This window comes from Pectinophora gossypiella, chromosome 6 (assembly GCF_024362695.1).
Source record: "Pectinophora gossypiella chromosome 6, ilPecGoss1.1, whole genome shotgun sequence".
In the NCBI taxonomy this organism is placed as follows: Eukaryota; Metazoa; Arthropoda; class Insecta; order Lepidoptera; family Gelechiidae; genus Pectinophora; species Pectinophora gossypiella.
In genome coordinates this window covers 15394405-15421017 of record NC_065409.1, presented here as the reverse complement: position 1 = coordinate 15421017, position 26613 = coordinate 15394405, and the positions used below count along the sequence as shown (strand labels likewise).

At 38.5% G+C, this 26613-nt stretch overlaps 3 protein-coding genes across 3 annotated transcripts in view; all 3 read right to left on the bottom strand.

The window, feature by feature from the left end:
* The window catches only part of LOC126367801 (dnaJ homolog subfamily C member 1), a 215951-nt gene that overhangs the window by 724 nt on the left and 188614 nt on the right, over positions 1 to 26613 (bottom strand). The gene's annotated exons all lie outside the window — the stretch shown is intronic.
* LOC126367794 (SH3 domain-binding protein 5 homolog) lies at positions 6 to 26409 on the bottom strand. The gene is made up of 6 exons (XM_050011538.1): positions 25690 to 26409; positions 20945 to 21007; positions 8474 to 8651; positions 3625 to 3743; positions 2558 to 2641; positions 6 to 2314 (listed from the first exon to the last, which is right to left on the bottom strand). The coding sequence occupies exons 1-6, from the start codon at positions 25756 to 25758 to the stop codon at positions 1391 to 1393; spliced, it is 1437 nt and encodes a 478-aa protein (XP_049867495.1). The 5' UTR covers positions 25759 to 26409; the 3' UTR covers positions 6 to 1390.
* LOC126367761 (F-BAR domain only protein 2) lies at positions 21582 to 25691 on the bottom strand. Its single transcript, XM_050011487.1, has one exon. It carries the CDS (start codon positions 25625 to 25627, stop codon positions 22949 to 22951), a length of 2679 nt encoding a protein of 892 aa, XP_049867444.1. The 5' UTR covers positions 25628 to 25691; the 3' UTR covers positions 21582 to 22948.

Genomic DNA, 26613 nt, shown 5'->3' with positions numbered 1-26613 from the left:
CACGTTAAAGCTGTACAGTCATGAGCAATATAATGTACCCACTTTAAGACTCTGTCGCACTAACATATTTGACATTTAGTGAGACTTACAGTTCAATTTGCCGAAAAAGTTAATGTGACATGGTACCAAAGTGTATACATATTAATGCTCGTGCGTGACCGTACAACGCCATCTATGTTTTGGTGAACGTAGCCTGGAAAGTGTCTCATTAATTAAATAAAGGGAAATATGTTATTTGTGAGTGGTGTCGGTGGAATGATATGGCTTTTAAGGAATAATTATGTAAATATATTATTCAACAGAATGAAAAATATAGACGGAGCGTACATAGAATCGACAGGAAAATACTAATAAATAATAAGTACTTATATCAATTTCCGCCTATATTTTTTCTTCAGTCGTCAGTATAGTTATAGTATAATAATATATAAGTATATGATAAGATTCAACCTTACATAACTTCTCTATTAGATACGATATTATTTATTTATTTATAAAAAGGTACACCAGTAGCTTCACTACATAGTATAAAACAAAGTCGCTTTTTCTTTCCCTATATCCATATGTACGCTTAAATCTTTAAAACTACGCAACAGATTTTGATGCGGTTTTTTTTAATAGATAGAGTGATTCAAGGGGAAGGTTTATATGTGTAATAACATCCATTAACAATTCATCCATTTTTCGGAGAATCAGGTAATTCAAGCTTGAAAAGTCTTTACCAAACAAAGGACAGTCTCACAAAGTGATTTCGACAATGTTATCATCGGAAATCGAACCCGGAACACCATTGTCAGCCTATCGCTCTAACCACTAGACCACCGAGGCTGTATTGTGTTATAAGAATTTGTGTATTGTTATAGATGAGTAATGGCCAAGTGCCATTGAAAAATACGGTTTAATAATATATAGAAAAGTTATATAAGGTTTGATTGTGTAACTTAAATATTGTGTAAATAAAATACCTTAAAGCTTAAAGTAATTCTAATCAACACTAAACAAAATATTAATCTACCTACGATCTAAGTGAACATCGATACAAAGTGAGCTTTTCGATTTTTTATTCATTTTCTATAAAAAATCTAACATTCAAAATTGACATTCAAAACATAAGTACCAATCAGAGACAATGTCTTGTCTATGAATAAACTACACGATTTATATGTATTATCAATTCATTGATAAAATAAAAATACAATTAAAATGTAAACATAAAAATACTCTGCATTATTTAGATAATATTTTTAAACACACATTAAAACAATACTTGGCAAGTATGATAAAATTTCACTCAAATTTCGTATTCACAACTCAGGATCACATCAAAAAAATAAAATATTTCACATTTATATTTCACAAGACACTGTCCCCACTTGCCCAAGACATGTAATTAACTATTATCACTATCAGTAATGGTCGAGTTTGTCATTCTTATGACTGGATTCTGAGTAGAGTCGCTGGAGTCACATTCGACCATCAAAATTTCGTCCGGGCTATCATTTCTGTCCGAATTGCTTTCAGTGTACGTGCCAGTGGGTGACTTGTCTTCAATCACAGCTTTCAAATAGGACTCTCTGTCCATTATGTTAGTGTCCCGGGCTAGAGCCAACACGTCAAGTGACATCATACTCTTTGACTTCTCAGTCTTGCTTATAGGAGGATTCGTGTGTTCGTACACGACTTCGCGACTTATCGACTTCGTCCTAATTAGGTTTGACTCCGTCTTCCAACTGTCACTTGGGGGGTGTTTGTATTTAAGTCCAGTGTTAGTGCTCGTTGACGGCGCACTGGCGTTCCTCGGCGAGCTCGCTGTGAATTTCGACCTGATCTTCTGCTGGTTGTTTTCCTTCATCATCAGAAGTTGATCCAGCTTATTGATCGTCTCGTTAAGCTCCAAAGCCCAAGCTTCGTCAGTCTCAACGTCCTTTCTGTCTATAGGTTTAAGAGCCAGTTCTCTGACTCTCATTCTGAGCTCTTGGAGACTGGAATCTTCGTCGTGGTCTGCTTCTTTCTCCGCCTGGGTTTCATCATGGATTGGATCTCTTTCAGCTCCAACTCCTGGCTCTCGGGGGCCTACAGGAATGGTGTTTCTCCCGGGAGGATATTCGCCTCTTCTGCGGTGGATTTCTTCGGATATCTCTTCAAGGGCTTTTAAGGATTTGGAGTATCGGAATTTGGCGTCTGCGATGAGTCGCTGAAGCTTCTCAATCTTTTCGTTCTGCGTTTGAAGCTGTTCGTCGCACAGTTTCTTCTCCTCGAAGTAGAGGCGGGACTTTATTATGTTACGTTTCTGGGTCTCCTCTAGGTGGGCCACCTGAAAATATCGCTGATATGAGTTAAATATGAAGACAAAAACATCAAAAACATCGCGAGGAAACCCACATACCCGAGAAATGCATTTTCGGAGGTATGTGACCTAACCTGTATTGGGCTGGTTTTCCCTTCACGGGTTAGAAAGTCAGACCGGCAGTGGCTTTTGTAAAAAATCGGACCTGTCAAATCTTCAGGTTAGGTAAGCGGACCCTGTGAAAAACGGGATGATAATGATCAGCAATACCTTCTCTTGAGCCGCCATATACGCGGCAGCTTTCTTCTGGTGCTCACGTCCGCTCTCTGCCTTGCGCTTCTCGGCATCCATAACCTGAAACCATAGTTACAATTTTTGACCAATTAATTATACTAATGAGGGACATTCTAGACCACGTTCTCCAAAAAAATATATAGATAGCGCTGTATAGATTTAGCGTTATAATTACCTATATACTCATTGCTCGGTTACGTAATTATTCAAAAATACAATGTGATAGCAAGAACATATAAAAATAATTACTTGATATCTGGTATATACAGGGTGTTAGTGACATCGTAACGAAAACTTTGAAGGAAGATTGAGACCATGATTCTGAGATATGGAACAGAAAATAATTTAAAAAACAAAAATTTTCATCAATTTTCCATCGCAAAAGTGTAGAATTGAAAATAATTAAAAACAATTATGAATTTTTCGACGGAAATATCACTTGATATTAACTCAGAATCATGGTCTGAATCATCCCCTTCGATATTCGTTACGATGTCACTAACACCCTGTATAGAATGATGTTCCTAGTACGTATCAGAACGGTCCGCTCCCCACTAGCAGCTGAGCTAGGTTTGCCTCACCCCTCGGTCTTACTTTATTTTTTAATCGTAGGGGCGTCAGACGTCACACACACAGATGCGCGTGTACGATAACGTCAATGTGTAGTGTCTGTGTAAAACGAGATGTTTTAAATGAAGTGTCTGGGGTGTGCTTGAGTTTGACAATATGATGACAAATTCAAATTCAAAAATACCTTTATTCAGTAGGTAACATAGTTACACTTTGAATCGTCAATTTTTACATAACGAACGTCTGATCCTAAAACTGCAGCTTCTCACAACCTGTATAGCCGGGGAAAAGAAGCTGCAAGAAAAACCTCGGCACAGGGCCCTAGACGTTCTTTAAAAAAAAATAAGCATAAAATATTTTTATACAATTGAGTAATTTAGCTGCCTAATATCAGTTCTCAGACAGTTAATCCCATGCATTCGTATCTTCTAAATAATCACTAACTTTATAATAATGTACAAACAAAACCCGACCTTGATGATAGCATGGTTGAGCACTTCTTGCCAGTTGCTGTCGAACTGCCATTCATCCTGCTTGCTCACGAACCTCTGTTCAGCTAGCGTCACCGTCTCTTTAGCTGCCGCGTGGAGCTCTGGAATAAAATATAATCACATTTTAAACGCCTTCTAAAAAGTGTAAGTAAGTGTAAACAGACCCGTCTAGACTAGTGGCATAGAATAAGGAATAATACTACGTAACGGCAACTCTCCGCTCTTCCCTCGCCCCTCTCGAACATAGTTTAGACTTGAATCGTATGGCGTCAGACGTCACACACACAGATGCGCGTGTACGATAACGTCAATGTATGGTCTCTGTGTAAAGCGAGGTTGTTTGTTATATATACTTTATTGCACTTAACAACTAGTTACATCACAAACATGAAATGGACGTTTACAAGGGAGGACTTATCTCTAAGAGAGATCTCTTCCAGCCAACCCAGAGGTGGTAATGAATAGCTGCGGGAGAATAAAAAGAGGTGCAATATATGAAATACATTATAATAATTATATCTACGTAAAATAATAATAACTATATAAATAAACAGAAGAAAGCACATAATAACGGGTTCTTACCGCGTTTAAATGGGGATATGAGACTCCCGATATTTCGACACTGTTGCAAGTGCCATGATCACGGGATGACTGATGAGATTGGAGTGGTGTTATGATAATAACCGCGTAAACTTAAAACAATGTATAAACAGAAGAACTTGTATGAAGTGTCTGGTGTGTGTTAGTGGGTAGAACGCTCGAGTCTCACTGCAAGTTCGCAAGTACGAATCCCAGCACGGGCCTAAACTTATGATTTTCGAATTCGTTTTCGAATCCAGGTTTGGATAGCGTGCTCAGCGGTAAAGGAAAAATCGTGAGGAAACCCACATCCCCGAGAATTGCGTTTGGGAGGTATCTGACAGAACCTGTATTGGTCTGGGTTTCCCTTTCGGTTGAAATGTCAGACAGGCGTCGCTTCTGTAAAAAACATGACCTGTTTTCAGGGTAGTTAAGCGGATCATGTAAAAAACGAGATGACGTAAAAAGTAGTTTTTAAGTTTTATTAAAACAAAAATGTTTAAATCGCGAAACTATAACATAATTTATTGGCAGAGTAATTTAAACTCCCTTTTTGAACTTAGCATCACGCCTGTATCTCCGTAGGGGTAGGTAGAGGTGTATAGTACAGTCATGAGCAATATCATGTACCCACTTTAGAACCCTCTCGCACTATCATATTTGACATTTAATGAGACTTACGGTTTAATTTGTCAAAAAAGTTAATGTGACATGGTTTCAAAGATACATATTAGTAATCCTGACGGTACATACAGCCACTGCTCGCCAGCTAAACAGGAGGCGCCGCCGAGGTGGTCACACATGACTCTTTAAAACAGACTCCTCATACAAACAGGTTAAAGCTGACATACATTCATACTTCATACAACTTCATATCAGTTTCAATGACAAGGCCACAGATAAGTTACATTTTAACACAAATATTGTAATATTTTCCACCATATGCCGTAATATCTTATCTAACTGGCCGTCTGCTCCACTGCCACGGATTTTAACATGTATTTTGCTTAATTTATTGTCAAAAGGTTTAGTACGATCAACTCTGAACCGACGAGCGTGTATAACGATTGATGAATGTGGAGGAAGCAAGAGAAGTGTGCCCGGTTTGAAGCAAATGGAATTCCATAGTCTCTGCTTAGGATACAGGCTTTAGTTAACGTATGTTTGCGTAATTTTATTGTACAAATATTGTCGCGAACTCTTTGCTTTTACAGCGACATTATGTTTGACTTTTGTACACCTTTTTTGTTTTCTTATGTTATCTTAAACGTTGTATCGGGTGAGAGCCTTCAGCGGTCCCCATTCGTCCGGATAAGTAGTTAATGCCATCTGCGGCAAATCTGCAATAAGTCACGTCAAAAAAAAATGTTTTCTTTTTGTCGCGGTGTTCCTGTCTTCTGCTTTAGCATTATATTTGATCTTGAAAAATATTTAGAAAGAAAGAAAGAAACGTGTATTATAAAGGGACTTCCTGGGACACCACAGTAGCAATATACAACAAAAAACGCAAGAAAAATAACTTACACAAATTAAAATTCAAAAATATCTTTATTCAGTAGGTAACATAGTTACACTTTGAATCGTCAATTTTTACATAACGAACGTCTCATCCGCCTAAAACTACTGCAGCTTCTCACAACCTGTATAGCCGGGGAAAAGAAGCTGCAAGAAAAACCTCGGCACAGGGCCCTAGACGTTCTTTAAAAAAAGTAAAATAAATAAACATAAAATATTGGTATACAATTGAGTAACTTAGCTGCCTAATATCAGTTCTCAGACAGGTTAATCCCATGCATTCATATCTTCTAAATAAGCACTAACTTTATAATAACCTTTTTTGTAAAGTTTTTTTTTAACTACTGTCTTAAAACAGTTGAAAGGCAAGTACAAATAGCCAATAAACATTAAGACACATTGTAATAGAGTGTATTTCATGTCTTTTTTACTCTTATTTCGTTTTACTACTACTATAGGGTATTTGACAAACCGATCAAAGGTAAAAAAAAAAAATACTGTCTGGTATTTAGGTTGGTAATAAAGTGGGAATAAACATGTGCAAATCTTTTTCGAACATGATTGCGGGGAGCCGCTGATAATGCGATGATAAGCGCCTTCCGCTGTAAATGTTGACTGTATAGCTGGGGGACCACCAGGGCCGGAACGTACAATAAAGAATAGATAAAACACATACATTATGCTTACGACTATATCCCAATTGGGGTAGTCAGAGGTATATCCATCACAAGATGAACTAAGTACCCACACCTCACCGGACTCAACCAACCAACGTGATAGGTGGTGAGCCGTAATTCCACTTGATATCAACTCAGAATCATGGTCTGAATCATCCCTCAAAGTTTTCGTTACGATGTCACTAACACCCTGTATAAACACGTGCGTAAATAAAGTACCTAGTTTACATTAATTTTCATCTAAATAGTGATAACTAAAACTGCCTCTTACTGAACTGAATCTTTTATTTTTCGAAATAAGAGATGTACACCCTTACGTTCGAAACAGTAATGGCCACCGCCAATATGGCCGACAATGAACTTAGATCTATTACTTTTAAAAACTAAATAGAATGAAACTTATTGAAATAATTAAAAGAATACATAACAAATAGTGCTATGAATTTACAACAATTAAGCAAATAATACAATTCTGTTTCTATTAACATAAAATAATTGATGCAAAAACGGTAGTGTAACAAAATGTATGCCGTTCTTTTATAATAATAATTTACTTCCTTTTAAAATATAATAAAATTAATTTCATAATATATAATAATCAATTTAAATAAATAATGTTAACTTCCATTTTCTAACAATAGTTTGTAAGTGGCTTATTTTATTATTAAAAGTATAAATAAACGCAAGTTAGCTATCTACGCGTTAAATAAACATGTTTAGATTGCACGTAGCGCGTACCGCACGCAAATTGGCGCAAATTAACGTTAACAGAGTTACAACGGGCTTACTGAGTGTTTATTTACGTGTTCATAACGGAGATATTGAGCTGAATTTGAAATGTTATGTTAATACATGACGTAAATATTACGGGTCTAGACGTTAGATAGTTCACAAATATACTTTAAATCATAAAGAGGGACTTTCCAGACTACACACGTAACATAAACGGCCTATATACGTCCCACTGCTAGGCACATGCCTCCCCTCAATCATCCGGAGGGTGTATGGAGCATACTCCACCACGCTGCTCCAATGCGGGTTGGTGGAGGTGTTTTTACGGCTATTAGCGGGGACCAACGGCTTAACGTGCCCTCAGAAGCACGGAATCATCTTATTTTTTCGGACAATCAGGTGATTCAAGCCTGAAAAGTCCTTACCAAACAAAGGACAGTCTCACAAAGTGATTTCGACAATGTCCCCATCGGGAATCGAACCCGGACATCTAGATCGTGAGCCTAACGCTCTAACCACTAGACCACGGAGGCTGTTCAGACTACGTTCAACAAAAATAATATAGATGGCGTTGTTCAGTTTAAACGTGATAATTACCTATTTTGTCATTACTCCGGCATTAATTATTCCAAAATACAAGGTAATGACAGAAGCATATATAAAAAAAAATTGTTGCTCGATATTTGGATCAGAATAATAATGGGTGCATGGAGTAATTGCACCTGGGTGTAATAAAAAGGAGACATAGGAGAACATTTATGAAACAAATAAAAGAGAAGGTGCAGGTCGTATCGTATCAAGAGGTGAAGGATTTGGCGGGAAGAAGAGAGGAATGGCGATTACTCCAACGACAAGAGGACCCACATTCCCGAGAAATTTTTCGGAGGTATGTGACCTACCCTATATTTATTTTTCCCTTCGCGGGTTGGATGGTCAGACAGGCAGTCACTTCTGTAAAAGACCGAACCTGTCAAATCTTCAGGTTAGGTACACGGCCTCGGAAAACGGGATAACGTTAGGGGGATGAGTAGTAGAGGTAGTATTTGGTGGTACTCAGTGAAATGTAATAGCTGATTGTAAGCTGAATACCATGCAGAGAAATATATTTCATTTCATATGTAAGAAAAAAGATTGTTTTAAGTTTACGCGGTTATTTTCATAATTAAAAAACATAATAACGGGTTCTTACCGCGTTTGAAATATCAGTCATCCCGTGATCATGGCACTTGCAACAGTGTCGAAATATCTGGAGTCTCATATCCCTATTTCAAACGCGGTAAGAACCCGTTATTATGTGTTTTAATTAAGAAAAAAGATGCTCCACTCACCACTAGCCCTCTGGAACTGCACAGCAGCCTTCTGACACTCCGCCCTGGCTGCGGCGGCCGCGGCAACAGCCTCGTGGTACGGCCGCGACTTGTCCACGCTCGTACCAAGTCGCTTGGTCAACGCTTGCAGACGTCTCGATGTCTCGTTCAGAAGCAGGTGGAACGTTTTCATCGACTCCTGCGAGTTTTGACGGTATTATTAACAAATATTCTGTACTATGTCTAGTTTTTTTTAAATTAAAATAGTTCGAGGTCGGCCATCAACCTCACAATCCACACGAGAAAGGCTAACCCATACGAGAAAAGCTGCCGAGTTAATCAAGATATATTAACAGAGTCTAATTCCAATTCTAATATAAATAGCAATTAGGCGATAAATGTGACAGAGTGGGTACTGCGATTTTGTATGAAACCGAGCCTGCATACAAAGTCGGCACAATACATAACGTCGCGTTAAAGTGAAAACCGCTTAAGCGCCTTTTTGAAAAAACGACATTCGGATTAAAAAAAAAACAAAAATATTTATTTTTCAAAATTGGCTCACAAAGTTAGCGCTTTTTGAACGTCAAAAAATTAAATTACATATTATGTAACTAGCTGTAAAACTACTACCACATCGGAATCTGTAACGCTGAGGGAAAGACGTGGCCAGAAAACCTCCCAGCACAGGGCCCTAGTCCTACTGTTTCATGTTTTCCTTTCTTTTATGTGACGGATGTGATTTTTGTTAACAAAATCTCGCAAGTTTCAATCCAATTATGGTCTCAATTTGTGACCTTATGACCACAATCTCACCTGATGGTAAGTGACGATGTGGTCGAGGGTAGATCACGCTTATCTAGCAAATGCCTATTCACGTCTTGAAGTCTCCCAGATTATAACAAGTTGGAAATACAGACGACGGCAGACAGTTCCAGGCCTTTGCTGCTCGCCTCAGAAAGGAAGAGGCAAAACGTTTAGTGCGGATTGGTGGTATGTCCACAACATCATCATCATCATCAGCCCATTAACGTCCCCACTGCTGGGGCACGGGCCTTCTCTATGGATGGCTAGGGAGATCGGGCCTTAAACCATCACGCGGGCCCAGTGCGGATTGATGGTTATTAACGACTGCTAATGCAGCCGGGACCAACGGCTTAACGTGCCTTCCGAAGAACGGAGGAGCTAGAGATGAAAACTTTCTTTTTGTGGTCACCCATCCTATGACTGGCCTTTGCGAAAGTTGCTTAACTTCAACAATCGCAGACCGAGCGCGTTTACCGCTGCGCCACCGAGTACCTCAACACAACATACTAAGGATGAAATGCCTGCCGATGATTTATTAAAAAAACAACTAAATTGGATAGGTCAACTAGCTTGTCGGAGTGACTTGATTATTACTTATTGGGTACTAAAATTTTTGACCTTTTTAAACACCTCTCAATCAGAATGACCCGGGTGCGATTACCGTCGCGTCGTTTCAGTTTAGGAAACGACTTTACAATATTGACTGCAATTCCGCTGTGGAGTATGTTCCGTACATCTTTATGTTTATGAAGTATAGTCTAAACAGTGTGTATTTATAGTTGGTTTTTAATATCTTTCCAACATTCATTAAACACAAGACAACATACAGATATCTACAAAAACTCCTCCAAAGCATTCCACCGAGGCAAAGTGCCCAAAAGACTGGCGTTCCCCTTTGAACAGCTAAACTAACCCATTAACAAAAGTATCTGCCAGCCATCGGGTCGTGTGTTGCCTCGAGGCTTCGAAAGATCCTTAATGAAACTTTTTGTCTCCGGGCCAAGTAGCTCCATCGTCTCTACGGCAAAAGGCACAAAAAATAGGACTAACCCAGATACTTTCTTTTTTTAAGGTTCTCTGCCATCAAAGCTGCAGCTCCCGGTAAAGAGGTTTTTAATTGTCATAGTCACCCATGTAAATATTTCACGATCGAAAATTAACTTGTCAATGTTAACGTGAAAGTTATACTATTTTAATGCGGTCAGCTAGTGAATGGGTGACCTTTTAAGGGCATTAGTTTCGGTTCAATTCTGGTTTCGGAAAGCCGGTGAAATTGTCAGTCTCGCATTGTTGCTGTCAATAGGTAAGTTAAGTTAAAATCACACAGCGACACCTGGCGGGCTAGAACGGCCACATTGAAGCAGTTTCTCTAAAAGCAATATTCATATTTGTCAATGTCAACAAATGTCAAATAGCAATATTGCTTTTTAGGTAAATTGCGGCCTTTCTAACCCCCCTGGTGTTGACGACCGAATAAATAAAAAACTAGTGTGTGGAATTCATTCATCTTTGAGTATCAAAATAGATAGACTAACGATGACCAAATTGGAGATGTCCTTAGAAAAGGTTTGATACGATCTACTCTGAACCGGCGTGCGTGTATGAAGCGATTGATGAATGTGGATGAAGCAAGAGAAGTTTGTCAGGATCGAAGCAAATGGAATTCTAGTCTCTGCTTACCCCGGTGGGAAATAGGCGTGAGTTTATGTATGTATCAAAATAGATCTATTAGCGTAGAATAAGGAATAATACTGCGTATAGAACGGCAACTCTCCGCTCCCCACCAGCGTCTGAGCTTGATTTACCTCACCCCCCTCGAACTATGTACTAATACTGCACTAGACACAGATTACATAACATTAATGTTATAGACAGCCTAGAAATATCTCAACTAAATAGGCGAAGAATTGCCAATGTGGGTCGCTTGCAATTGACCTCATCTGCGCCCGGCCTCGAGCCAACGTCGGCGCGCACGCGCACCTCGCAGCAATGTTACGTTATGTCATATCCTGCTTGCATTCGATTAAAGCGATAAAATATGTTGTTTTTATGCAGGACTGGGAGGGAATAAACATAGAACGCGGTGAGATCCCTCAGCGCTCCCCATTTGTCAGGCCAAGTAGTTAATGCTATTTGCGGCAAACCTACAATGAGTCACGTCAAAAAAGCGTTCAGCTGCTTATCTTCCTGGGCATATCCTAAAAACAACACGCGATTATTACATACATACATACATACGTAAATACACTAACGCCAGCAATCTTTAATGGGGTGGGCAGCGCCTCAATGCAAATATTGCTGATAGGCATTTGCTAGGTAAGCGTGATCCACCCTAGACCACATCGTCACTTACCATCAGGCGAGATTGTGGTCAAACGCGAGCCTATATTATAACATAACATAAACTGCCGATATGGAGCATACTCCACCACGCTGCTCCACTGCGGATTAGTGGAGGAGTTTTTACGGCTTATAGCCGCTGGCTAAACGTGCCCTCCGAAGCACGGAATCATCTTACTTTTTCAGACAATCAGGCGATTCAAGCCTGAAAAGCCTCCGTGGTCTAGTGGTTAGTGCGTTAGGCTCACGATCTGGAGGTCCGGGTTCGATTCCCGATGGGGACATTGTCGAAATCACTTTGTGAGACTGTCCTTTGTTTGGTAAGGACTTTTCATGCTTGAATCACCTGATTGTCCGAAAAAGTAAGATGATTCCGTGCTTCGGAGGGCACGTTAAGCCGTTGGTCCCGGCTATTAGCCGTAAACACACCTCCACCAACCCGCAGTGGAGCAGCGTGGTGGAGTATGCTCCATACCCCCTCCGGTTGATTGAGGGGAGGCCTGTGCCCAGCAGTGGGACGTATATAGGCAGTTTATGTAAGTCTGAAAAGTGCTTATCAAACAAAGGACAGTCTCACAAAAAACCTAACTTAAACACTATGAAGTCCTAAGATAGATATGATGAACCTTATGGTGACAAGGTGTTAGCCTATCATGCATAACAATTGACCATCATGTCAGAAAGTTCCACTGTCCCCGCTTGATTGAGGGGAGACCTGTGCCCAGCAGTGGGACGTACACAAGCTATTTATGTACAGTCATGAGCAATATCATGTACCCACCTTAGAACCCTGTCGCACTATCATATTTGACATTTAATGAGACTTACGGGTTAATTTGTCAAAAAAGTTAATGTGTCATGGTTTCAAAGTGTATATACATATTAGTACTCGTAACCGTAAGTATGTTAGAAAGTCTAAACCCTCGGATTAGTTCTCTAGTGTTATTTAAAACATCCTACCTGTTATTACGTGATGTAAACAGTTTATCTGCAGACCTTGTGTTAGGTAGAGGGGCGTATAGGTCAAACATTCATGCATTGTAGTCTGTAGAGTACATCATGTCCCTAGAATTATCTCCCGTTTTTCACAGGGTCCGCTTACCTAACCTGAAGATTTGACAGGTCCGTTTTTTACAGAAGCGGCTGCCTGTCTGACCTTTCAATCAAATTGGAAAACCAGCCCAATACACATAGGGTAGGTCACATACCTCCAAAAATGTATTTCTCGGGAATGTGGGTTTCCTCGCGATGTTTTCCTTCACCGCTGAGCACGTAAGTCATTTGTGATCCAAACAAGAATTCGAAAACAAATTCGACAATCATTGGTTTAGGCTTGTGATGGATTCGAACCTGCAACCTCAAAGTGAGAGGCAAGCGTTCTACCAACTGGGTTATTACGGCTCAGGCTGTAGAGTACATGATAGTAGGAGAGATTTTAAATGTACGGACTGGATCGCATTTTCCTATGTATCTATCCTTTTCTGCCCCTCAGAACCGTCATTTGCCTGAGCGAGATGTAAAGAGTGAGATTATGTTTATATAGGTATAAGTAAAGCGTATTTTCGAGCTGCTTGACTCAGAATCATCCCCCTCAGTATTCGTTACGATGTCACTTACACCCCATACAAATACATACAGGTAGCCATAGGAATATGTATGGGTGTTAGTGACACCGTAACGAATATTGACGGGGATGATTCAGCTCATCATTCTGAGTTAATATCAAGTGTTTCCTGTCAGAAAATTCATAATAAAAATAAATCCATGAAATTTTTAGTGTTTTATTTTTATTATTTTCAATTCTATACTTTTGCGACGGAAAATTCTAATTGATATCAACTCAGAATCATGGTCAGATTCATCCCTCAAAGTTTTCTTTACGATATTACTAACAGTCTGTATTTAAGTCAATAATAGATATTCTTTATCTGTATAGTAAGATGGTGTACAAGTTAGTCATCATCATCAATTTAAGAGCCACGCTCTTGTCGGTGTAGCATTTTCCATTCCAGTCTATCAAAGGCCAATCCCTTGACTTCCCTAGAAGACACGACGTTAACCTTTTCTTTAATCTGTTCAAGAATAGAATAGAATAGAATAGAAATTGTTTATTATAAAAGGACGCCACACACAAAGACAAGACAATAACATCACTTATTTTTTTTTACAAAATAATAAAAAGCATAGAAGGATGTTCATTACAAAGATCATAAGGTGGTGGTGGACGTCCTGAGATAAAAGGGCCTCACTCAGCACAAGTCGCGGCGTGAACCACGACGCTGGTATTATGTGGACCCTGTTGGGTGAGGCACGAACGTCGTGTTCCATAAACATACGTTAATATTCGTACATAGATTAAATATTACCAAATTACTTAAAATAGAATGTAGGTGTACATATAATATATTTTATATATTTATCACAAAAACGTATACATAAATGCTTAATATTATAATAGTAATTAATGCAAGCGGATATAGTACGCACCTGATATAAACAAATACGAATGCATAGAACATAATAAGTAGGAATTATATTATATAAGTATGTGTATTGTGTAGTCTGTTTGTGTTAGTATCTATCGCGCGCGCAGCTCCTCGAGTCAGCTCGGCCGGCAAAGTACCTAGTCCAATTTCTGCCAGTATAATACTTAATGATAAGATATTTTTCCCATTCGACCGTCGCGCCTCCGAACAGACACGACGCATTCCGAAGAAAAAGAAACGAAATTATAATAAATTGTAATAAAATTGCACATTAAATCAAATAATAGTGAATAATAGTAAAGCAAAAATACATATTTAAATAGGAGACAACAAATTTCGTCAAATGTTCCATGTTAACATACATGTTAACATGTTGTAGAAGTTAGTAAGTTATATTATGTTGGTAGTTGTACATTATACTAAGCTGTAGTGACCAGAGAACCCGCCGCATAATAGGATTCTTTTCATCTTGTTAGGCAGCTGGCTTGTATACAGTCAACGTACTATTGTTTCATGCAATAATGCAGTTGCTTCACCTTTGAGTACTACAAGTAGGTCCTAATATACCCATTGTCCCTCACATACTGATTCTATACAAAAGACATTTAGTGACGTTGATAGTGGTGCTAATTCCTGTAAATACCATCTAATTTTATTTTAAGTTATATCTGTCATTTTCTTATCCGCCGAAAAGGAAAGGGACGGGTAATCGACAAGCATAAAATTTATGGAACACACGTCAATTTTAAGCACAAATCTAAACCAACCGTCTAAAAATTTTACATCAGTCAATAACCCGACACAGTTAAGTAGACAGCACGTCAAACGGATTGCATACCAGCGACGTACCTTTTGATTCGCCCGGGTTATTAATTCATTTACTCATTCTTCCTAAAATTAAGAGCTGTGAATCATCCGTCCCTTTCCTTTTCGACGGATATGAAAATGACGGATATAACTTAAAATAAAATTAGGCGGTGTCTGCAGGAATCGGGGCCATTGTGTCGTTTATTCTTTATCATACGGAATATAACATAATTATGGATTTAGAACTACAAACACTATACAGGGTGTTAGTGACATCGTAACGTCCTGAGCGTGTTTGCGAGTAGGTTTGACTGTCAGTGCATTTACTGACAAACAAAAACTGATGGTAATTTTAATTTTATTGTATTTTAATTTTGATTTTATTTTTATTTTTTTTAAGTGTGTAATTAATTAATGTAATATGGACCATCATGTCTGAAATAAATGATTTCTGATTTGATTTGTAACGAAAACTTTGAGGGATGATTGAGACCATGATTCTGAGTTGATATCAAGTGGAATTTAGTCACTTACAAGTTAAAATTACGATTAATTAAAACTACATCCGCCCTATCCCCTTATCCTTATTTTATCTTACCCCTTTTTATCCCTTGGGGGTTAAATTTCACAGAATCCCGTTTTAGTGAGCACATCAAAATTACGATCACAATTCGTACGAATAGCAATAGAGAACCCTGAACAACGGGTGACCTAGCTAGATCATAACATGGTATAAGAAGACCAGGTATGCTCAAAACTGACAGCTAGCATTTCAAGGTTAGCCCAGCTGACGTCATCCCACTCTACGTTGCCATTTCTTAAAAAATAAATTACCCACATCCAACACACAACACAACACAAACAGCCTATATACGTCCCACTGCTGGGCACAGGCCTCCCCTCAATCAACCGGAGGGGGTATGGAGCATACTCCACCACGCTGCTCCAATGCGGGTTGGTGGAGGTGTTTTTACGGCTAATAGCCGGGACCAACGGCTTAACGTGCCCTCCGAAGCACGGAATCATCTTACTTTTTCGGACAATCGGGTGATTCAAGCCTGAAAAGTCCTTACCAAACAAAGGACAGTCTCACAAAGTGATTTCGACAATGTCCCCATCGGGAATCGAATCCGGACCTCCAGATCGTGAGCCTAACGCTCTAACCACTAGACCACGGAGGCTGTTAAGTTAACCCACATCCAATGTTTTTAATTTACTTTGCAAGGAAATTTTGTACTTTTAGTAATAGATTTACGTACAGTTTTAATGATTTTCATATATGTGACAAATAATAGTAATTAAATACATTAGTCACTAATTCACTTAAGTTTCAATAATAAAATTTACGTCCTTGGAATGTTGGAGATAGCAATTGAATGGTAACATTAACGTCATCAATGGGCTAGCAATGGCGGCTTGTCATAGGATTGAGCATACCTGGTTTTTTTATACCATGAGACCAGTGGCTTAATAGTAGTAGGATTGGAGATGTATCTGTACCTAGCGATTGACCATGGCCTGCGTTTTAACGAATATATTAAATAATTAGTTCTATATTTGTTTTATCGAAATATGTATACATACATACATACATAAACTCACGCCCGTAATCCCTAATGGGGTGGGCAGAGCCACAAGTAATCAAAGACAACTTGCAGCCACTGTTGATACGATGTCGTAAGCTGGATATGATGAACCTTATGGTGATAAGGGATCAGCCTATCGCCCATAACATATAAAATATCACATCACATTACTTTCCTTTATATTTTCTTTTTAACTTAAAGTAATGAATTTTATAAGTAAAAAGTAGATAAGTAATTAGAGTTAATGTAGAACTAATCGCCTATCTAGATTTTGTTTTTTCAAAGTTCGTAATTCAAAAGTACATCACTGGCTAACTGTTACAGGAGAAGTATTTTTTTATATAAACTAAAACGGAACAAATTGTGTATTATACATATTTCGATAAAACAAATATAGAACTAATTATTTAATATATTCGTTAAAACGCAGGCCATGAACAATCGCTAGGTACAGATACATGGATTGGAGAGGTCGCTCAGGATTGAGCATACCTGGTCTTCTTATACCATGGTTCGTAACTAATGTAGCTGGAAATGATTGATGGTCAGATGTTTACCTACAGCCAGCGTTACTCCATGATTAATGTACTACCACTTTAGCAGATTTCCTTTACGCCATTTATTTTATAGAAGTTATGAGGAAGATCCGCGAGATTAGAGAAAGCTTGACGCTTGGAGGTCGACGTTTCTGATCCTAACACGGGGCATAAAAATAAAAATATAGAGCGTGTAAATTAATAAAGAAATAAAAATATTAGAACCCTCGAGCTGGCTTTTTCCTCGCGCAGCGTATTTCACTTGCGGTCCAGAGAGGCAACGCTGCAAGCATAATGGGTACGTTCGGGCGGGGTTCGCTTTCCGGAGGGCTTCTTGACGCCTGATATGGTTTTTATATGTATATATGTGTGTGTGTATTTTGACGTATTGTAGTGTAGGTTTTTAATTTGACTATGTTATATATTTTATTAACATTGTATTTAGTAATAAATTTTATATCCTTTGTATGCATTGAATAAACTCATACACACGTGTAAAATGTATTAATAACATGTATAATTATATAAATTCGATTATCAAAATACCTTGAATTGCACATGCCAAATTATATTAAACTAAAATATTAGAATAATTAAGGATAAGAAGTATAAAAATAAAAAATGTAGAGCGTGTAAATTAATAAAGATATACCACCCTGGCCTCTTTACTCTAAACCTCTTTCCCTATTAACTAGGAATGACAGAATGAATGGCGAAGGATAAAAAAAAAATACGAGAGGGATAACTGATAGAACTGGAATGGTAATAGAGAACAGAATGGATGTGTAGCTTAGGCTTAGTTTAAGGAACAGTAAAGAGCATGTATGTTTAATCAGCCAAACAAGGGCTCTGGCATCCTAAGCCAGGGGCACTAGTTTAAAAAAAAAAAAAACACGGGGTCTAATGAATTGATTTTAGAATTCGTTTCAGAAATTATGTTTAGGTGACGGAAAACATCGCGACGAAAGAGAATTACAACATAAGCTCAGGACTATATTCCAAATTGGGGTAGTCAGAGATACATCCATTGCAAGATGAATTAAGTACCTATCCACGCTTCACCGAGTTTCGAGTGAGAGTATCATATGTCTTCGAGTTTTTGATGTAAGTAAGTAGTCGTTGGGAGGTCTTCCCATCTTTTGTTTTGCCTTCCCCTTCGAAGTCACATAAACTCTTTATTTTTCACTTTCCTTCCACCGACTGTAATTGGAATACCATTGTATTTAAGTATATAAATTATGTAATACAAACTGGATTAAAAAAAAGAAAGGAAAACATGAAACAGTAGGACTAGGGCCCTGTGCTGGGAGGTTTTCTGGCCACGTCTTTCCCTCAGCGTTACCGATTCCGATGTGTTAGTAGTTTTACAGCTAGTTACATAATATGTAATATAATTTTTTGACGTTCAAAAAGCGCTAACTTTGTAAGCCAATTTTGAAAAATAAATATTTTTGATATTTTTTTTCCCATCTCGAGTGTACCAGTGAACTATTTGGGCTGTCCATTTATCTTTCGAGCTTCTTACCGGAGAAGAGCGGCCAAAGATCGCCCACATTTGGAGAAGCCTAGAAGAGGCCTATGTCCTAGGACAGCCTGACAAGGAAGGTGTCGATGTCGGCTAATTATTATATTTAAGTTAACATAACATAACAAATACTTTATTGCACAAACAGGAAAAAACAAAATACAAAACAAAAGAGAAATAGAATTAGTACAATAGGCGGCCTTATTGCTAAGTAGCAATCTCTTCCAGGCAACCTTTAAGTATAGGAGATATTGAATATTATGTAATATAGCGGGATAGTGCAGCATGGGAATACTTGAGTTAATATTAATAGAAAGCAATGTAAGTCAGTGAATAAAGGCTACATCAGCCACAGTTTTTTTATTATGTAGTCGTTACATGAGCCATATCTCTGGCGGCTCACCACCACCAGGCCACGCCCTGACACCAGGGTTGATGAGGTATTCCAGCTCACAACCCACACGATAAGAAGAGACCGAGTATTCTGGTGCCGTGTGATGTGATAGATGGTTAGGTGGAGAGCCGTATCGCCGTTTGTAATATTTTATCTATGTTTATTATGTTTTTACTAAATAGTAGGATTACGAAAGCGGTATACGTGTAATGCGAAGGTTGGCAGAGGAAGACCTATAAGGACGTACATTGACCAAATTGGAGATGTCCTTGGGAAAGGTTTAGTACGATCTACTCTAAATCGACGTGCGTGTGTGTATAAAGCGATTGATGAATGTGGAGGAAGCAAGATAAGTGTGTCTGGATCGAAGCGAATGGAATTCCATGATCTCTGCTTACCCCAGTGGGAAATAGGCGTGAGTTTATGTACGTATGTAACTTTTTCTACTCCTCTACTTTAATCTGGCATTTAAATAACCAAAAAGTCTAATATAAGTACATACATAATTAAACTCTTTGAAAAAGTGTACGCTCTATGGCCTATAAAAGCATTGTTTACAAAGTGTAACTGTACTATAATGTCGCCAAAAAAGCATTGTTGTTGTTTTTTTTTTTGACCTGGAAACTGGCACCTTTACTTTGTTTGGTGCCATAGATATACTATAAAAAAAAGTATACATTTGCCGCCATTTTCCCGCGCGTTGGAAAATAAATTGGAAAATTTTTGTTTCATTTAAAATTACGTCGTCGTAGAAAAAGTATTGTATGCAACGTTGTATAACTAGGTCAAAAAATGCTCGTGGCGTCTCTTATTGCGATGTTCGCCAAGGCTCACATCGCAACTCACGCCACTCGCATTTTTTGACCCTTCTTATACAACTGTTGCATAAAATACTAAAATAGTCATGTCCTAATGTCCTTAGTAATATAAAGCTGACGTATTTTTGTAAACAAATTGCTAAATTATATATTATTTAAAATATATACTTGTCCAAAATTTTCCTGTACCCAAAGGTTGCCTGGAAGAAATTCCTGCATGAGCAATAATGCCGCTTGTTGTGCTTTTCTCTCTGTATTTTGTGTCTATTGTGCTCAATAAAGAATTTTATCTATCTAAATATTTTTTCAGTGTTGTCATCTTTTAATATGTATTCTGTTTTATTTTGCTTCCGGTCCAGCTGAGTCGAGAAAAATAAATTAGGTGGTGGCCCCGATTCCTGTAGACACATCCTAATTTTATTTTAAGTGTAATAAATTAATAACATAGAATAAAAAATAATACTACATATAGAACGGCAACTCTCCGCTTCCCACCATCGGCGAGCTAGGTTTACCTCACCCCCTTCGGTCTTACTTTAGTCTTCAATCGTATGGGCGTCAGACGTCACACACACATAGATGCGCGTGTACGATACCGTCAATGTGTAGAGTAGTGTCTGGCAATGAATGTCTGAGTAAAATGAGTTTTTTTTGTAACCTATTTTATTACTCGTACAGCGTCAATGTAATAGACACTAATCGCTTTACGAAGTATGAGGATAAACGGAGGAGGATTATACGGTTAGAAGCTACTTTAATCTTATGTGATTATCTAAATCTGTATCTTAAGTGCGGCGGACCCTACTAGTTGACCAGCTAGTTCCGCCCATAACCAACAGATGGCGCGTAAAGCATTAATTGCAGTTCTGAAACGCGCAAGCGAAGTTTGCACAGCGCGACGCATGTATACAACTTCCAACATAACACCGTTAGATCGTCGATTCCTAGTTACACTACCAACTTGTGGCTAGCGGGGAACTATGCTCAGTTCGGTACTTCGAAAACGTTCTTTAGCGGCATCACACCCTCGCCGCCAAATACGTTTAGAATCTAATCTAGCCTACAAGATCCAGCGGCTGGGCAAAGGCCCTCCTTCCTCTTTCCATGTTTCGGCCAGACCCAAGCAAGCATTCAAGTCGTCACGCCATCTCATTCGTTCGTTTCATTTAGAATGAAATAAAAAAATAACTTACATCAAGTTCCAATTCAAGCTTATTGATTTCATCGGTGGCAGCATTCAGTTTCTCCAATTCAACCTGGAAATTGAGGAAGAATTTGAGACAGTCACACGGCACGGTCACTTGGTAGTCAACATATGGCAGCAACAAACAACAAGTAGGGACGGGAAACATCCTCACTCGACTCGTTGAGGATTTAACAGTATCACTCAAATCGTTATCACAAATTATCAACTGATATCTGACATTATCTCTTGACCAACTCTAAGAAGAATGTTTCATTGTTATAGTTTGTATTAAAAGAAAATTAGTTAGTTTTACAAAATATCAATGGAGTTATGTTTAATTTCTTACATCATTCGGTGTTTAATACATCTAAACATAATGTTGGTAAAGCAGTTTTCAGCCATATTTACACAGGAGAAAATTACAAATGTATTTTCACATTACAAAGAAAAACAGGACAAGCCATTCTCTATTCTTCTCAGAGTAATCAAATAATCATGTAGTAAATAGTATTGTATATTTTAATGGACCGTTAGGAGCGTTTCCTGTCCCTACAAAAAGCAATTAAACTAAATAACTAATGGATTTACTTACTTAATCTCATTGTTGTTGTAATTTTAGATTGTGACAAAATAAATATGCGATGGAAATGCTAAAATTACAATTTATTTCGAATTTACAATAAGTAGTTACAGTATACATAATTAGAGTCGTACATGCAGTAAATTTTACATTACAAAAATATTTTTTGCACTACATTCCAATTTTTGTGTAACTAAATAGAGTACAGTTTATGAATTCTTATTAGTCGATTATATAATCCAAAAAGAATTTGCAATATAAACAGCAAAAATTTTCAAACAAAGTCCTTACTATGTAGTAATTAAAAACAAATGGAATGGTTTAATTGTACTAGAACTTGATTTGATCTAAAACTATAATGCTATGAACACTTCACTTTTGGTAAAGTACAAAACTATTTTACGTTAAAGGTATATGTTAGGCCGACAACATTTAAAATGAAACTTCAATATTATAAGTCTAATATAAAACTTATAAAATGAGATTATTAATGAGTAATAATACGATTACACCCTGGAATCAAAAATCTAGAAAATCAACAAAAAACCTCCACAGTGGTTGAAAACTAAATGCTGATAATTACACAAAACAGCTCAACTTAATTATGTTGGACCTACCCAACATTCAATAAAGAGATTCAATTAAATCTAAATTAATGAATCCAATTTAATTGGTTACTATAGCAATGGACAGCAACTACATATTCAATTAAAAATAAAGATATTTTGATATAATTTAAATTTATTTGCCTATCTTGGCCAATTATAGACCTTTCTTAGGCCTGTAAGAAAATTAAGTTTAATAACAATTCTCAAATTAAAAACATAAAAGATTATATTTATTAGTTTAGAATAATGTGAATGAACTCAATGAGAAATAGAGGATATCAATATGACCCCAAAACGGTTTCGAGAAATGAAGCTTGAAATATATTATTTTAAAGCTTAGTCTTCAGGGGTTACAAAGTTAATTATAAAGATAATATAATCGTCATAATACGGTGATTATTCAAAATAGACACAATTTTAATCAAAATTAAATATATTGTAATAAAATTGTGATGAAGTCCTGTAAGACAGGCTGAGATTATTATGTCCTACATTTTAAATGAAAAATATATTCTGGATGTATGAAAACATTAGTAAACATGGTAAAATGGCACATAATCTCTATTCTGGAAATAAGTTAGTTCAGTGAATGTTACTATTATCAAAATTGTTACAAAATGTCAGTTAAACTAATATAATATAATTAACTTTAAAATTGACAAACTTATATTGTGATATAAAATGTAACTTAATTTTGTGGACAGGAAACAGTCCTATAAGGTACCAAACATATACATTGCACACCTCAATCAAGTAGCGTACAAGGACGTCGCAACCAGACTTTACAAGCTATAGAAATGTGAATCATAAGGTTTTGGACCAATCAGTGCACTTCACTATCACAAATATATTTGCCGGAGACGAAGCGGCGCTTGACGAGCGACAGCCGGTAACCGCTGCCGACCAGCTCGAACTCGATGCCCGAGAGCGTGGCGCCCTCGCAGTTGAACTGGGCGGAGATAGTACCCTTCGACGACGGGCCTTTATCCAACTCAAAACGCGCCCGTAATGATCCCACACCACGGTCATCCGAGTGCTGGGACAACTCTGTAAATCTCCACAACGCCTGCTCGTTTTCCCCGTTCCAAATGTTTTTCGGCATCGCTATCACGTTTTTCACCTCGCCATTCATCGGGACACACACCGACACGTTCAGCAGAGGCGAAGGCGGGCTCATCGCGTGCAGATTGTACTTATAATCCACCTTCAAATCGGTGTGGTCTTGCTCGCATTTCCAATACGCGACCAGTTGGAACGGACATGACGCAGCGCCCGCTTTCGGACGTATCTGATACTTAAGAATATCTACGTTGAAATACTGAGCTGTAGGGTTCTTTTCTGACTGACGTCTCAATAGGGCCGTTAACGCTGGCATGTTAAAGTCCACGACAGTCGTGTCGCGCGTTGACATCATAGTGTTGATGCTAATCAGCTGTTTATTCGGCAGAACATTATCTAACCTGTGGATGTTCTTCAGTCTAAAGCAGAGTTTAGCCGGGTTGGGATTGTTGGCGAGTACGCCGACTATACCGGTGGGGAAGGACAGCATCATATCGCCCGACATTTTCACTTGACATTTAGACTCTTCTGTACCTCGGAAATACGAGTGTATAATCTCGTGGAACGCGACAGCTAACGGTATTGTGTCGGCCATGCCTATTGTGAGAGGCGAGGGGCCGCGCGAGCCTGAAGAACCGGCCGTTCGGAAATCTCCCTCTGATCGCCGTGACGGAGGACGCGGGAGTGAGATCGTAGATATCGTGGGGGTGGACGTCCGAACAGCGGACTGGCCCATATCGCCTACTTCAGAGAATAGATCGCCGACGTCTGCAGTCGATATGGGAGTCGGACTTTCAAGTAAATGCGACTGGTTAGCCTGTAACGGCGCATAAGGATTCGAGACATTGCCATGCGGCGAAGTAGGGTTGCTAGCTGATGGACTTTGGAAGAAATTCAGATCCAATAAATCGCTACTTGCTTTACTAGCGTTCGCATTCGAGCCACGTCTATGTGTGCCGATTTTATACAGGGAGATGTTTTCTACTGTCGCCCTAAGCTCATCCACGCTCGCCGACATAGGAGCACTACCATTGCTTATAGGTTTGATTTCTACATGAATCTTTTGATCCCTTTCCTCTTCAGAATCTGAGTCTGATGTAGAATATGCACTCCCCTTTTCGTCTTTTGGCCTGATACAGTAGCCTTCCTCATCTACTTCTGGGGAATTCAAGTCTTCTTTGACTGGAACTTCTTCCTCTTTTTCTTCCAAATCAGACTTTTCCCCAGCATTAGAGTTCTCTGATATTTCATCTTTCTTCTTCTTTGATTTTTTAGGCTTGGACTTGGTACGCCTACTGCGCAAGAACCATTTTGATTCGCGTAGAGTAGTGCGTCCCATATTGTCATCTTTGTCGGGAGCTACTGGCGTAGCTGGTGTGCCACTTGGGCTCGATGGCGCGGAGCACGGTGCTGGGCCCTCAATGCTACCACTAGGCTCATCTTTACTCTGAAAGTTTGGTGTGAACAGGTTTAACAGAGATGTTGTCCTGGTAGATCTTAGAGTTTTGCTGGCAAATGACTGCTCCTTCTTAGGTGCCTTAGCTGGCTGGGCAGGTTTGTGAGACCCGTTAGAGACAGTAGATATCTGATCTGCCTCAGATATGGAGTTGTTAGCTGACCCTGGCTTTGGTAGTGAAGGCAATTCCACCAAGTTGGCCTTCTCAATTGCAGTGTATTTCTCTATCAGAAACTGTTCTAATAGTTTCTCAACTGTTAATTCGAGACATTGATGTTTGAAATCTCTGTGGACCTGTCCCATGAGGTCATGATTGTTCTGAATAATCTCTGTGTACGTATTTACAAACTGCTTCATTTGTTTCAAATGAGCTTCCTCAACATCTTGGAAATGTTTGCAGGTCTGAGTCATTTTCTTTTCAAAATCCTGTTTCACCAAGTTATACTTCTCTAGAAGTTGTCTGTGGTCCTCATGTAACTTCTTCAGTTTTGATTCAGCCTTTTCAAGGTCCTTGGCAGATGCATTATCTTTGCGAAGCTTCTCTAGCTCAGCAGCCTTACTTGTGTAGACATCTGTGGCCTTCTGCAAAGCTTGTTTTGTGTTCTGTATGAGAAGAACTACTTCTAATGTGCTGGATTCAGAGTCTTTCACTGCCTTATGTTTCTTGTGCAAATCATCAGCATACCTGGCCACATCTTTGACCAGTTCGCTTACTTTTTGGAACATATGCTGGTGCAAATTAGACAGCTTTTCCGCGGAGCACTTGAGTACGCCCCAGAACGGCGCGAAAGTGCCCTGCGCGCAATTACCATTAGCTTGTTTCGCTAGCTTGGCTAGTAATTTAGAGTTCGACTCCTCTATGTTGGACCTCTCTCTAAGGTACTCGGAAAGTTCTTTGCTCGCTATGAGTCCGTATTTCATGTTTTGATATAAGATATCATATCCATTGTGCTCGTTGGCGAAATAATCTACAAAGTTGACACTCATCTTTGCAGTTATAAGGGCATACGATTACAGTTATTCAATACATTATACTGTCACACACTGACCTGTATTCTAGGATCGAGCTCAGTATCACCATTGTCATCGGCGGGAATAGTGAATGAGGATTCTTCCATTGTAGTGGCTAGGAGTAGGAAGCCACCCAATCACCTAAATTACATCACCGACACAATAGCTAAAAGCGTCACCTTCACTACACTCAGTAAAACACGATTATTGATTCGAACATGTACCACCTTTGTTAAATTTAGCCGATGCACGATTAGAAACACACGACAGCCTAGCGTAACGTGTTTAATTTAGCAAAATAAATAATAAAATAAGAATTTCTCATTCAAGATGACGTCCGCCTTCATGACGTCAATTTTTTTTTTTTTGGTTTGGTTTTCCCCGAAGGGTAAGGCAAAGGGAACTATGCCCATACAGCCATGTCTGACGTATTTTTTTTCTTGATGATTAATGAAATGATGAAAGGTGATGATGATGAAACCTAAGCCCCCACCCTCGGAGTAGACTCCTACTCCGAACCCCAAACGAATTAACTCAAAAGTCCGCATAAACTTTTGAGTTATGAAGCGGCTTCCTGACACGAAGCGAAAATAGGCAGATACACTTTGTTTATTGAATACTCCAATATAATAACACTCGCGAATGTCTTCCGACTAACTTAATGCGATCATTAACCACAAAACACCACTTCGTATTAATTATTTAGATTATTCAATGAAGAAAGCAACTGTCCCGTTCCCGCCTCCCGCCAAAAAGCCTCATGACCTCCTCATGACGTCAAATATAATAACAATAGACAAGATTTATTTTTCTTAAATTTATAGGGAAGTCCGAAAAGTACGGCTTTTTTAACTTATTGTTCTACAAAAAAAAAAAAGATGACATAATTTCTTGATTAAGTAAGGTTATTTTTAAAGATTTTTATAATAAAAGAGCCTAAATTGCATTTAATGTACTTGTTT

Coding starts and splice junctions, on each gene's coding strand:
- LOC126367761 (XM_050011487.1), bottom strand. CDS start 25,627: ATGAGTGTCAACTTTGTAGATTATTTCGCCAACGAGCACAATGGATAT.
- LOC126367794 (XM_050011538.1), bottom strand. CDS start 25,758: ATGGAAGAATCCTCATTCACTATTCCCGCCGATGACAATGGTGATACT. Junction 21,008..25,689: donor AGCTCGATCCTAGAATACAG/GTCAGTGTGTGA, acceptor CTCAATTTCCAG/GTTGAATTGGAGAAACTGAA. Junction 2,642..3,624: donor TCAACCATGCTATCATCAAG/GTCGGGTTTTGT, acceptor CTATGGTTTCAG/GTTATGGATGCCGAGAAGCG.